We start from the raw sequence: 14,705 nt of genomic DNA on the forward strand, positions 1-14,705 counted from the left end.
ACTCTTCTTAGTTACTTACACACCCTCGTGCACCCTTTCCAACTCAACAGTTGCCAAGCCAAGGACCACTGTGATTGTGCCATGACTTCCTGCTACTCAGCACTCTTGTGCACCTTCTCCCACCCAGCAGAAGCCACCTGAGCCGCACTGTGCTCACACCATGCCTCCTCGGCCTCCTGTGCAACCCTTTATTCCTTCTTCTACCCAGCAATAGCCATTTACTGCAAATCTGCTTGTCAGCTGCCTGGGACTTGCAACTTTCTGCTGGTTTCCCCACTGATTTTGGCTGGCCGTCATAGCTGAAGGACTACCTATCTGTTTTGATCTTTTTCCAACTGCCTATAAATATGTAGGGGGAAAAACCTAGAGCACTGCTAAAGGAGAGTATTTGTAGCTCAGGACCGAAATGAGGAATCCTTGGTGCTCTCTTGAGCTTGGTTGTTCTCTTGGAGAGATTTCATTACCCAAACTAGGTATCATCATCAGCACTAGTGGGGAGTGATGTTTGCTCTCAAGACTACCAAAGGTTTTGATGAAAACTCTTTAATTTCACAGCATGTGGACAGAGTTAACCATAGTTTAAATTGGGAAACTGTGACCACTGAGACCAAGCCAAGTCCAAAAACGCTAGATAATTCCTGGAAGCCTGGTACTCTGACAAATTGGCCATCAATAGTCACATAGACATAAACATCATCTACATACTGTGCAAAAGAGAAAATCAATAAGCCAAAAAGGGAGCAAAAAGACCAAAACACCTCCCCACCAGCAATTAACACCCAGATTAGCATGGATTAACACCAAGATTAACATCAGACCAACAATCAAGAAGTAAACAATACTCCAGTCAAGGAACTGCCAAACAAGCTGACAGTAAACAGCCCAACCAAAGAACCACCAAGACCACTCCGACCAACACTGACAAGGCACGCATGGCTGGCTCAGGAGTTGAAGTCCATGAGTCATAAAAGAGCCAAGGTTACCTACCCCTGCACTGGAATAAAAACGGAGAGCAAACCCCACTCCTACTAGCACTGATGATGTTATCTAGTCTGAAACATCTGCAAGAAAACAACCGAGCTCAGAGAGCACCAAGGACCCCTCAGAACCTAGAGAAAGAAGATAACTGAAATTCACTGCTTCAAAAACTCATTAAAAATATGTTTGCTTTCTCCCACAACCCATCATTTGTTTATGGAGCCTCCATAAAAAACATAGCCTTGTATAAGCTGGATACTTTAGAAGTGGGGGAAGTCTTGGGAGGCTTAGAGTAGATGGGCCTGCGCCTGCACTAGGCCTCCAAGGGCCTCCCCCACCTCAAGGCATCCCATGCTCCTCTTAATGGCCTGCATGTTTGTTTAACAATTGTACTGGGAAGAGCAGGAATAGGTGTCATTAAGTGAGACACTTCACTCAATGGCAATTGTGACATGCGACCATAAAGGGGCAGACACTGATAAGTCAAGTACTACCTACAACCATATCCCTTAACCCTTGTTTCTCCTACCAGTTCTTTCTGGATGGAGAGAATCCTATGGCGAGCAGCTTCACAATTGGCTCGTTTTCCTGTGATGACAATTGTTTCCGAGTTACTGTTCTCTGCTGGTAGATCTATCTTAGTGTTGCATTCTTCACGGATCTACAGTGAATGTTTAAAAAAAGTTGAGAGGACAGGCATAGTTTATTTTCTAAGCAAAATAATGCACTTTTTTGCTGTAAAAGTGACACATCATCACTATCAGTAGGAGATAGTATCAATGCTCTGGAGCAATGAAAAGTCTATAATTTCAAGAAAAATTCAAGTAATCTTACCTTTTTAATATTTGTACCTCCTTTGCCAATGATGTTCTTGTGGAATTGTTTGAAGATGGGAACAGAAATAGAATAGCTATTCTCAACCTTTTAAGAAAGAAAGGTTAGGATCAATAAATCAGAGACGCAGAGAAATATCAACAAATACCATTCCATTTGTATTGCATGTGATTGTTACAATTCTCATTAATTATCCTTAAACAAAATCAATAAAATTTTAAAATAATTATTAGAAATCAGTAGCAATGAACTTAAAAAGAATATTAAGTAACACAAGGCAAATTCAGCAAAAGTTTATTTTTGCACATTTAGTGGACGTACTAGACAATTTTAAAATGGGTGAGGTGATAAAAAACTCATACGGGTTTGTTCTACTATTGCCCCATTTTGATTTGATATCCATATGTTTGTTGATATGATGTTTCAAAAAATCAATATGATTAAAAATGTGAATGCACTTTTAAATCCTATTAGAAAAACTTGGAAATGCATCAGTATACGGAAATATCAAACATGGAAGGGGCAAAAAAACACCATTTTTCAAGGTTGAAAAGATAGGATGAATCCAGATATAAAATATTTTTTTATTCACAAGCTGTCTCTCTTCTGATGTAATACTAAAGTCTGATCAATATTGCTTTGTGTGTCAAAAATTAATCATGTGCTCAAAAATTAGAATGAACCACTTCTTACATGTTTCGGGGAAGGGCTGTTTCTTTCTTTCCTCTCTTTTTTCCTTTTTATTTTTGTGAAGGAATGAAGGATTCATAATCATAAATAATAGGACTGAAGAAAAAAATTATTTTTTCTTTTACTAAAATGCACTAATAGCAGAATCAGGATAGTTAAAGAAATCACGTCTTCATAGTTAAAGCACACCCTAGGTTCCATATAGTACGTTGTGTAGCAAATTGGCCTAGATGATTTTAAAAGGGAATTGGACATATTCATGGAGTATACAGCTATCAATAGCTATTAGCCCTTAGAATGAAATGTAAACTCGTTTTAAGTTAGGTACAATAGAAATTATAATTTTGTAAATATCAGTTGCATTTTATATTTCATGCTTCCTGGTTATGTGGTTGATCAGCTTAATAATTTGTTCCCAAACATATGAATAAAATCTAAGACACTAATATTATAAAATATAGCAAAGTATCTCCAATTATTTAAAAAATATTGATTTCTTAAGGTTAGCCACAATTCTGACGCAATTACAGAGGGGGAAAATGTAAATATCACCTACCAAATCTGCCACCATTTTCTGCATGTATTTTGTGCATTTTTCCACCTCATTCTTGGGTCCTCTAAATTGGACAATATCACTCTTGTGTGATGGATCTGGGAAGTTGATAATAACCTGCAAGAAAGCTCAATTTAAATGTTTTAGTTGTAAAGACAACTGCATTTGTTTATTCATTTGTGACACCAGAGACTATTTCTGAATTGTGGAATCCATGTTACCCTGTTTTTCTGTGGTTCTTCTAGCTCTGTGCTGTTTTATTGCTATAAACGACATCACTCAGATCTGCTGGATTAAGACTGGATGTAAAGGAAGCAGTATGAAAAAAGGTGTAAAAAATCTGAATAATCTATTCAGCCTATGGGCTGAATAATAGGCATGTCAGGGATGATGGTTTCTACCACTATTACAGAACCTTATAGAACCAAGTCATCAGTAACAATTCAAGTATTTATTTACATACATATTTGTATATGCATATGCATATACATTTTTTAAAAACTATTGTGTATAATTTATGGGTATATTTTTTTTTTAATAAAATCAATATTTATATATAAACACACGTGTATAATTATGGTACCTCTGGAAATTTATCCCGGGTGTCCCGAATCCTTTCACCTTTCTGTCCAATAATAGTTCTATGAAATTTCTGCTCAATGATCAAGTCCTTTGTGCGTTCATTTTCCTAGGGGGTGGTGATAGAAAGAAAAATATTCTGTATGAGTAATACTACTGAAGAAAATACATATCATCGACTATTCCCAAAATACAGTCTATTTGACCTATCAATTAATCAAAACACAGTAAACCCCTGGGTTAACAGAACCTTATTTTGCAAACTTTTGATATAACTAGATAACCCATGACCCGCTGGGTCATTGTTTCAGATATTTTCTTACTAGATTCTTAACGCCTTCAACAATGGCAGTTCCTAATATATTAGAAAAATTCTTTAAAAATCTGGGAAATATTTAGAGATGTATCTGCCTTGAAAGTAGCACATAATGAACTATATAGCACAGTCAAACATGAGGAGTTGACCATAGGAAATATTTTATGACATTTTATATTAGGTCACAAAATGCTCCATGATCATTTTTGTCATAAAATGTTGTGTAAAATTTGCTAAATTTCAATTCCACGGGAGTCATGGGCTCTGGATTTTGAACTGTAAATTAGCACATTTGAGGCACTTTGGTTGGAAAAGTATTGCCCTGTGGTACACTGTTTTGCCCTGGTTACAGACATGAGAATTTTAGTAGTATATAGGTGTCATTTCAATTGAGAGTATCTGTTTAATCAGAGTATTAAAATAAGGGACACCATGATTTAATGGAAATCCCTCCCCAATCAGTGAAACTGAGGCTTCACTATACCTTGTTTAGACAATTTACACTTTCATAACACCTTATTATTATTCAGGTACAGAATGTATGGCTAAGATTACACAATGCGCTTTTGCCCTCTGAATTTATCCACTTTTGAGTACTAATACTACAATAAATCCCAAAATAACCAAAATAATCCTTCCCCCCACAAAAATAAAAGTTAACAAAGAACAGTTAGCTTGTATGTGAACACAGTTACTAGGGATCATCTGACCTAGTTAAGCATGCTATGTCAATGTGTGTACTAAAGACTCGCAAAAATCTTCAATAATAATGAACTTTCTCTTCCTTCTCATCACAGCCTCTCCTCCCATGACTCACCATACGTGATGCAAGATCCAACAGCTCTCTCTTGGCCTCTTGAACTCCCTGGGGGTCTCCTTCTATTCTGATGAGATTGCTTTTCTCATTGTCCGGAGGGATCCGCACAGATACTTTATACTGATCCTTAATTCTGTTGACTGCAAATTAAACAAAGCTAATAGCACCATTTTGTATTGCAAAAATGCTACACCCAAGATTTCTGAGTTTTAGAACAAGGGATGTTTAAGGGTTACTGTTGTCCTAAGGCAGGGGTAGACAACCTTGGCTCTTTTATGACTCGTGGACTTCAACTTCCAGAATTCCTGAGCCAGCTGTGCTGGCTCAGGAATTCTGGGAGTTGAAGTCCATGAGTCATAAAAGAGCCAAGGTTGCCTACCCCAGTCCTAAGGCAATATTCATAGAGAATAACATAGCAGAATTTGAAGTTTAATGTTTAATAAACATAGAGGTTTTTTAAAGAATACTGGAAAAGTACTGTCTATGTAAAAGAAAATAACTGAGAAGGAAGAGAAAAGAAAGACGTTTCTAAAATATCTTTTTCCAAAATGTGTTTATTCTCCATATCAAATTACAATTACAATTAAACGATTGTTTTATAAAGGACCCCCCCCCCCCATTGTTACAGTTGCCAAATATAAAATTAATTCTCTAGGACAGCTCATTTCTAGAGACCTAAATAACATTTAACTCACTATTGGCTCCGCTCTTTCCAATGAGGTGTCTGTGGAATTTGTGATCTATGTTGATTTCTGTGTAATCCATCCTATTAATCTGCAAAAGCAGAGTTTAATCAAAATTATGGACATTGTAAGTCTCTACTCCAAAAGAAATATGGCAGCAATATCAACGTATATACTTAAGTAATCATTATTAAATCCATATGTACATCTAAATTAATTTAGTACATACTATATCTTTTGGGCTACTTTGCTTACTCAGAACTTGTTCTCAGACAGCCCTTTACCGTCCTTTCCGCCATGCAATCATAAGCACATATATACCATCAGCTGAAAATCCCACTGAACAAAGCAATCTTACTTTGTTACAATATTCAAAATATATTTATTCTAAGAGTAACTGTTTTCAAGCTGTACTGATAGCTTTTAATATTTTCCACTTGATAAACTTGAAAAGTTATGGCTTCTGAACTCACCAGATCCTTGACCATGCTCTCAATCTGATCTTGAGCCACATTCACATCTTCTGTGGGTCCTTCCAGAGTGATTTTATCTTCCCCTTCAGTGAATTCTATATGAACCTTTAAAAATAGATGTAGTTCACTATCAGAATGAAAGCAAACAAATTAACCTGTGCTTTTTGTTTCTCCTAATCTGCAATTATAAACATCTTAAAAGCCTCTGTTGTCATTTTTAAAGATGGCAACTCAAATAGCCTCTCGGACAAAACAGTAGGTAAACACCAACTGAAAAATGAAATTTAAGCAACTACCAAAGAGCCCATCTATATACCCATGCTTTCAAAGAAGAAATGGACAGAACTTTCCCAGTGCTGACACCCTCTCTGTGAAACTCTATCCCTAATTGCAATGTAAGTTTTGACTAAAAAGTTCACATTTTTCAATGAAAATAGCTTGTTTTAACTGCCATTTTATTAACTTCAATTTGGTCTTGATGAAGTACTTTGATTTTTAAAATGCCTAAGTGTTTTTGAAAATCTATCGTTATTAAAACTAAAAGATGCAAAAAAAAGGAACCTATTTTCTCATTTTCAGTCTTGCTGTCAACTTTTATTCACCCTACTGCTCACAACAGACAACTTAAAGGTATCCTAAAAAAACATTTCACAAAACTTTGCAGTTCAACTCATTCTTCTCTATTCTTTGGGGGGGGGGGGTGAACATTTTGTCAAATGTTTTCTCAATATATTTGGTATCAGCTGTATGAAATATATGTATGTACATCTCTTGAGCTTCTCTTTCCAACAATTTCTCAAATTCAATGTTAATGTAAGAATCCACATTTATGAACTCATACCTTTGGCATTTGTTGTGTGATTTTGGCCAGGTTTTGCCCCTTCTTGCCAATGATGAAACGATGAAGCCAAGAGGGGGCTGAGACAGATGAGACTGTGAAACTGTTCGCCTATAAAAGACATTGGTTGTATGAAGAAATTTATCATTCCATAAGCAGTACATATTGATATCGACAACTGATTCTGATACTGACAATTTCAATTTATTTCCCAATCTAATACTCATGACAGCAGTGTTCTGAAATCTATTCAAAACATGATACTGCAACCTTCATATGTCACAATAATAAAATTATCACACAACTGGCTAGTGTTAGGATTTAGAGTTTACTGACTTCGGTCTAGACAAAACATTTCCTGACATTTTGCTGGCCATTGTGGGTGACATCTTCAGAGGCAATGTAGTCTGCTACACAGATCACAGGCAACTAATCACACAATTGATTTTGACTATAATTATTTTGCATTACTGCTGAGCACATTACTTATATTCTAAGTAAGTTAGAAATTTATTTTCTTATAAAAGTCTAATTAGTCAAATCAGTTGTCCGTAAAAGAAAGGCCTTGCTGAGTGGCACTCTTGATACCTTGGCATAAACTTCCGTCAATGCCTGTCCAAGCTTTTCAGGTTCGCCACGCAGTATCACAGTCTCTGAGCTGCTATCAGTGGGGGGGATTTCAACCGAGACTCCAGTTTTCTCCAAGATCTCCTGCAGGGAGTTCCCTTTAGGGCCAATGACATACTTGTGCTGGGACTTCTTCACCTCCACAGCAATGGTGGTAGTCTTCTTCTTCTGTAGGGAAGTATCAGCCAGGAAATGACAAGTTACTTGAAAAGCCATTGAACTAAGGGAGCTGTAGATCAAAGAACAGAGAAACTAATTTTGCCCAAATAGGATCAAAATAGGGCAGGTACCCTACAAGCCTTTGATTTATATATGCTTTACAAATGAAAAGCTATAGTCTACCACAGGAAGTCATAGTTTATCTGATGCTGGAGCTGCACTATGTCTGCTAGAGCTGCAGGCTTGTGACCAATCATGTCAGAACAGGCAGACCAAAAACTGTGGACTCTCATCAGCCCTTTCGAATGGAAGTCAAACCCCAAGCTATAGTTCATCACATCCTCCTCAGTCACTTATTTCTCCAATCCTGATGTAACAGCTAGTCTCCCTTGCACCTCTACCATGATCTTTGCACTGCTATTTCTTGTTTATCAGTGTATCAAGTATTGCAACTTGGGAAAGGAATAGTCTCAAGTTCTCACTTGTAATCCTAGTGTTTGAAGTTAATTAAAATGAAAGGTACAGCTTTGTACAGACCCCGTGAAACACCATACCTTCTCCTCGTAGATCTTTTTAACACGAGCCACTGCTTGAGCCAGCTGCTCCTTCTCTCCAGTGAAGACTATCTCCGTTCTGTTGACGCTGGGTGGTGGGATATTTATGCGCGTTCCAGTCTCCTGCATGATTTCACTCACCAGCTTGTTGAAAGGACCAGCAATAAAAGGATGGTATACTTTCTCCAACTCAAGCCTCTCTACCGCACGCTTATCCTGGAAAATAAAACCACATTTTTACACATATATACACCACACACTACAATACTGCAAGAAAAGAATGTGAGGCTTCTGCATGTGCTTCCTACTTCTGTAGATCCTCATTCTGAAACTTTATTTCACTTTATCACAAAGTATCTGTTCTAAGAATGACTGGCGGTGGGGGGAAAGTTGCGGTGGGGGAGTTGGATGAGCAACCTTGCTAACTTGTTAGAAGTGCTAGGGAGAAACGATCTTTAAGGCAAAAGGAATTGAGAACAAAGAAGAAATAGAATAAAATTGAGGTGACAAGGATGGAATAAAGTAACATGATTTCATATAATTTAACATGTAATCAAGTTTAACAGTCCATATAAACACCAAGTACTTTGTGATTATGCACCAAGGTAGATTGAGAGCTGGTATAATGTTACGGTGCTGGCCTAGAAAACAGAAGTTTGTGAGTTCTTTTCCAACCATAGGCACGAAAGCCAGCTAGCTGACTGTGGGCCAGTCACTCTCTCTCAGTCCAGCCCACCTCACAGGGTTGTTGTGGGGAATATAGGAGGAAGAAGGAATATTTATGTATGTTCACTGCCTTCAGTCAACTATAAGGTAATAAAGGCCAGATAAAAATATAATAAAATAAATAGTCCTTGACTTACAACTGGTCACTTAGCAACAGTTTCAAGTTACAATGGACCTCCCTGGGGGTGCTTACGACCTGATTCCAAAATTCCAACAGCTGACCTATACCCATGGTCACACGATCACATGCAGGGTGCTCGGCATCTGGCCCACATTTATGGCTGCTTGCTTGCATCCCACCATCACAGGACTGTGGTTTACAATGGTTTTTCTGAAAACCAGAATTTCCTTCTGGCTTTTGGCCAAACCGGACCATAGCAAACCATTGGTTTGCTTTACAACAATGGCTGCTTTATGACCATAGCAGCTGCTTAACAGCTGCCACAAAAGTGTTCCTAAATCAGGTTGGCCGCAGTGGTGGGATTCAAATATGTGAACAACCGATTCTCTGTGTGGATGCCGCTTCCGGAAGTCCATTCTGGGCCTGGGGAACAAAAAATTAGCTACCGGTTCTGCCAAAGTGCTGTGAAATGACTGAATCCCACCACTGGTCGGCTGTATGGATAAGCCATTTTGATTGTGATAAGCAGGCTCCATTATGGCCTTAAGTCACTTCATTAACAACATCACTTGACACATCACGGTATTTGCAGAGATTGAAATTATGAATGTGATCATCATCATGAAAGCTTTGTAAATGCATGCATAAAAAATAACTATTTCACATTAAAGAAATCTAAGGAGGCAAGGGAGAAATGTAACTACTATAAGAAACCATCAATATATGAAGAGGGCAAATAGCCAGATTTTCAGAACGACTTTTTATATTCTTTTGCCTTCTAACAGGAATATTAGATAACAGCTAATTACATACTTTGTATGTAAATCATCTAGATATTTAACCCCCAATAGGCATATCAGAAATAATTCTGATAAATTTTAACCGAATTTGATTTTAGACAGTTAGATGATTATAAATTGTGACAAACATTAAAACAGCAATCTTCTTGTAACATGCACTATCTTTCTAAACAGTGAAATTTGGTAAGTACTTTTTAAGCAATTTATTGCTCAACATAAGTCTGAATGAACTCCAGCATGGCCTAAGCAATGTTCCCTTAGAAAAAGGATTATTTGATCTAGTGTTGTCAGAATCACTTCAGCAATTATAAAACCAAAAATATAGTTTACCTGCTCAGCAGAAATCAAAAGAATCTCATGTCGAGCTTTCTCAATCCCTTCCTTGGTGCCAGTGATCTTGATCTGGTTGCTGGGGTCCTCCGGGCGGGGGATCTGAATTTTTGTGGCAGTTTTAAGCTCAAGATCCTGTAACTTCTCTCCATTTTTCCCAATCACAAAGCGATGATGTTCTTTGGGAATGGCAACTGTTGCTGAAGCCTATAAAAAAGTGCATGTACTAAAGTGAAACCACACTTTTAATTTAACAATACAGATGCATTTCACCAAGCAATTCAGCATATTGCTTTTAACTATGGTAAGAGAGGAGGGAATCTTTCTTTCAATATTATAGAGTAGCAATGGAAAATAGTATTTGTGAAATTTTGCTATAAACAAACTTAAGGGACATAGGGTTTGCTCATATGCTGCCCAGATACAAACTGACACTTCAAGTAACTGGGAGGGAAACTGTATGTTCCATTATTTCCCCTCACTTTAGAATAAATCAAAATCCTGCCCTGTCCTCTCATTTATATATCTAGTTACTGACTTACCCAATTGCATTCATAACCCTATTTCTAGCACAACATTAATCCCTGCTTGCTTGCCTGCCTGCTGCCTGTCTGTCTATAGATCTACTCACAGTGATAAATTCCAACATAAATTTTATTGCTTAGTATATGAACAAGACAAATGAAAGTCATACCTGTAGAGGAATCACTTATTTGGTCACTTTACTAGCTAACTAATGGTTTCCAGGTACAATCAAAATGCTGATTACTACCTATAATGCCTTTTACGGTTTAAGTCACCATTATTATTGAGACTCTTTTCTCTAAGCAGGTAGTCCTTGACTTACAACAGTTTGTTTAATGACTTTAACAAAAAAAAGATAGAATTCCATTCTTTTTTCTATCAGAGTACCAATTTTCAGAAGGGGAAAAGTTGATACCCCTCAAAAGATCAGCTTTTACTATGAAAACTTAAACTATATTGATTATTCTTAAGAAGTCAGCTATGCTTGAATAACTTATCACTAAATTCATACTTTCAAAACCCAACACTTGCTTTGGTTGCTTCTGGTAAGGTACACAGTCAGAAATAAAATGATAAAATAATAAAATAAAATAAAGAAATATTTGAACTGTATTTTATCGGAAACCTGGCATTCTTTAAGCCTTCCTTATGGGCTCTTAGGATGCAGTACATATGATACCAATAGAAGAGAATATCTGTAGCTCAAGGTTGAACTATGGAACTCTCGATGCTCTCTGAGCTTGGTTGTTTACTTGCAGTCATTTCATACCATGCCTCCTGCAAAGGTCTGCAAGAAAACTAAGCTCAGAAAGCACCAAGAACTCTGCAGCAATGGTCTCCAACCTTTTGGGCACCAGGAACCAGCTTCGTGGAAAACAATTCTTTTCATGGGTCGGTGTGTGTGTTTTTCACATGCTACCTAGATCCCACGCATGTGCAGATGAAGATTTGCTCACTTGCGCGGCCCAGTTCCAACAGGCCCCAGACCAGTAGCAGTCCACGGCCAGGGGGTTGGGGACGCCTGCTCTACAGTACATGAGTTGGTTCACAACATATTGGCTCAGTGGGCACTACATCTTTAAATCTCCATTGCAGAATAACATCATAGGGAGAATCAAATCACTCACCTGGGTCTGAAGCCGAGCTACAATTTCCTTCCGAGCCTTCATCACTGCTTCCAGTTTGCCAGAGACCATTATTGATAATCCTTGATCTTTTGCAAGAGATAGCTCCAGGTGAGCTCCTGTCTTCTGCATGATGTCTAAGCAGATTTTGGCTTGCTCTCCTTCCCCAAACTGGTTCATATCCTTGTACTTCCTCTCTTCTAGTGGCACATGGAATACCTGCTCATATGAAACAAATGTTTCTTCAATTGGAAATTTCTAAAAGGACATGCTCCCTCTCCCAAATTTGCAGCCAGTTCTGCAACAAATATTTTTGGTGCAATCTTAAACCTACTTACCTTGGGGCAAATTCTGTTGAATTTGTTTAAATTTACAGGACCGAATTAGTGGGAACAAAATGTTGCATAAATATGGGAACCTACTATTCCATCCCCCCAAGAAAATACATTTAATTTTTCTGTTTAGGTTATTTTATGAGGCTAGCTTTTCTATATATTTTAATACATTAGTATAGGAGTAATGTTGTAGCATCTAATTTGAGAGGCCATGTCTTTCACTAAAAGGGACCAATACACAGAAGATGCCTCACTCTGTAACTACAGAATTCTACAGAACTGCACAACACTTATCTGTTGATATATTTCAGGGAAAGGCCTTAGGAGTACTCAAACAGTTCTTCTGCTTACATTTTCCCTCCCACAATGATAGCCATCCTGAAGGTCATTTTTCTAAATGCCTGAACAAGGTTTCACACTGAAGGGGAGAAAACGTTCTTTGTACTGACCTGAGTGATAACAGAAGCCTTGATTGGTCGGATTTTACTCCAGGCACCAGCAGGTTCCTGGGCTGGCTCCAAACAAGCTTTCTCAGGGAGAGGGGGGAAGGCATCTTTGTATGTTGGAGGATCATTCTCTTCTTCAGCATTTAAAGCTGTAACTACAGTGGCAAAAGCAAGGAAACAAAAGAAGGATTTTAAAGACAATGGTCCACAGACTATATACTATCTCTTCCCCCACCATCTGAATATTTACACATGGTATTCTTAATTTGTTAAGTTAAAAATATAGATTTAATACAATAGTGAGAAACACCAAATTGAAACCAAGCTGTTTTCTATTTACTAATCCATCAATTAGTAGATAATTTCTATCAGGAGATAAGGAAAACATGTTTTACAGATAACTAGAGTTTATCCCATCAAAAGAAAACTATACCTGTGACTAACACTTATTGTGAGGTGGCTGTATCTTGATATGTAGGTTTGTTATAAACAATGACCAAATCAATTTCCTATAATATCAAAACTGCCATAAATGAGAATTCATTCCAAACTACTAACACTCAGTGGTTCTATATCAGACCTCAGATTGTTACTAAACAACAAGATTGGAAGGTTAACATTTTTTTCTTGTTTGAATTGTTGATATTTTATATTCCCGTTTTTTGTATTGATTCATCAACCACAAATTCATCTGATATTTAACTACAATTGTGCACAAACTGAAATTCCATGGATTTTTAAATTCAGTGTTATTTCATTTACACAGTCCTTTATTTTATGCTATATAGTTGGAATGCCACTTTTAATGTCTTTTTCTCTCTGGATAAGAACTGATGTTACTGTACTAAAGAACAATTAAACATAATAATAAGACATCAGACACATTTTAGCATATGTTATGCCTTTCTGAACTCAGTACTATGAAGGCCAGATATGGGCACTGTGAATGGCAACTTGAAAATGTCTGAAGATAATTTTGGCAAATAACTTCCTCAAGAGTCTCTATCCATTAATCTTGCCTCAAACTATACTAGCAGGATAGCAAATACCGTATTTTCCAGCGTATAAGACGACTGGGCGTATAAGACGACCCCCTACTTTTCCTGTTAAATTAGCGTATTTTTCGGACCATAAGACGCACCTGACCATAAGACGCACCCAGTTTTTAGAGCAGGCAAACAAGAAAAAAAATATTCTGAACCAAATAGTACTGGTATACTAAAACAGGGCTTTTCAACCTTTTCATCCATTGTACCACTTTTAGGACAAGGCAATGTCTGAGTACCACCAGTCACCCAGCAAGGTGTCAAAAACTTGACACACACACCCCCCGCAAAAAAGGAAAAAAAAATGATAAAGTACAGGTAGTCCTCGGCTTACAATGATTCACTTAGTGACCGTTCAAAGTTACGACAGCACTGAAAAAAGTGACTTATGACCATTTTTCACACTTATGACCATTGCAGCATCCCCAGGGTCATGTGATTTACATTCGGATGCTTGGCAATCAATTCATATTTATGATGGTCACATTGTTCCAGGGTCATGTGATCGCCTTTTGCAACCTTCTGACAAGCAAAGTTAGTGGGGAAACCAGATTCACATAACAATCATGTTACTAATTTAATTTCTCTCTCTCCTTCTCTTTCTCTCTCTCCCCCTCCCTCTTTCTTTCTCTCTCCTCTCTCTCCCTCTCCCTCTTTCTCTCCCTATTTTTCTCTTTACCTCTATTTCTCCCTTTCTCTCTCCCTCTATTTCCCTCCCTTTCTTTCTCCTTGTCTCTCTCTCCCTTTCTCTCCCTCTCTATTTTTCTCTTTCCCTCTATTTCTCCCTTTCTCTCTCTCCCTCTATTTCCCTCCTTCTTTCTCCTTCTCTCCCCTTCTCTCTCTCCCTTTCTTTCTCTCCCTCTCTTTTTCGCTCTCCCTCTTTCTCTTTCTCCCTCTATTTCCCTCCCTTTCTTTCTCCTTCTCTCTCTCTCCCTTTCTCTCCCTCTCTATTTTTCTTTCCCTTTCTCCCTTTCTCTCTCCCTCTATTTCCCTCCCTCTTTTTCTCCTTGTCTCTCTCTCTTTCTCTCCCTTCCTATTTCTTTCTCCTTCTCTCTCTCCCTCTTTCTCTCTCTATTTCTCTCTCTCCCTCCCTCTCCCATTGTCCCTTCCTTCCTTCCTTCCTTCCTTCCTTCCTTCCTTCCTTCCTTTCT

General features: G+C 37.8%; 1 protein-coding gene across 3 annotated transcripts in view; it reads right to left on the reverse strand.

Moving 5' to 3' along the window:
* HDLBP (high density lipoprotein binding protein) overlaps positions 1 to 14,705 on the reverse strand; it is a 62,377-nt gene that overhangs the window by 17,143 nt on the left and 30,529 nt on the right. For all 3 annotated transcript variants that reach the window (XM_081329526.1, XM_081329527.1, XM_081329528.1), the window contains exons 4-16: positions 12,512 to 12,663; positions 11,731 to 11,946; positions 10,079 to 10,285; positions 8,102 to 8,317; positions 7,350 to 7,556; positions 6,765 to 6,872; positions 5,924 to 6,028; positions 5,463 to 5,541; positions 4,768 to 4,907; positions 3,639 to 3,743; positions 3,059 to 3,172; positions 1,813 to 1,899; positions 1,508 to 1,639 (exon numbers count right to left, since the gene is read on the reverse strand). In XM_081329526.1, the coding sequence (XP_081185652.1) occupies positions 1,508 to 1,639; positions 1,813 to 1,899; positions 3,059 to 3,172; positions 3,639 to 3,743; positions 4,768 to 4,907; positions 5,463 to 5,541; positions 5,924 to 6,028; positions 6,765 to 6,872; positions 7,350 to 7,556; positions 8,102 to 8,317; positions 10,079 to 10,285; positions 11,731 to 11,946; positions 12,512 to 12,663 (1,868 nt within the window). The remainder of the gene's footprint in view (positions 1 to 1,507; positions 1,640 to 1,812; positions 1,900 to 3,058; positions 3,173 to 3,638; positions 3,744 to 4,767; positions 4,908 to 5,462; positions 5,542 to 5,923; positions 6,029 to 6,764; positions 6,873 to 7,349; positions 7,557 to 8,101; positions 8,318 to 10,078; positions 10,286 to 11,730; positions 11,947 to 12,511; positions 12,664 to 14,705) is intronic.

Source organism: Vipera berus, assembly GCF_964194415.1.
Source record: "Vipera berus genome assembly, chromosome: 5".
In the NCBI taxonomy this organism is placed as follows: Eukaryota; Metazoa; Chordata; class Lepidosauria; order Squamata; family Viperidae; genus Vipera; species Vipera berus.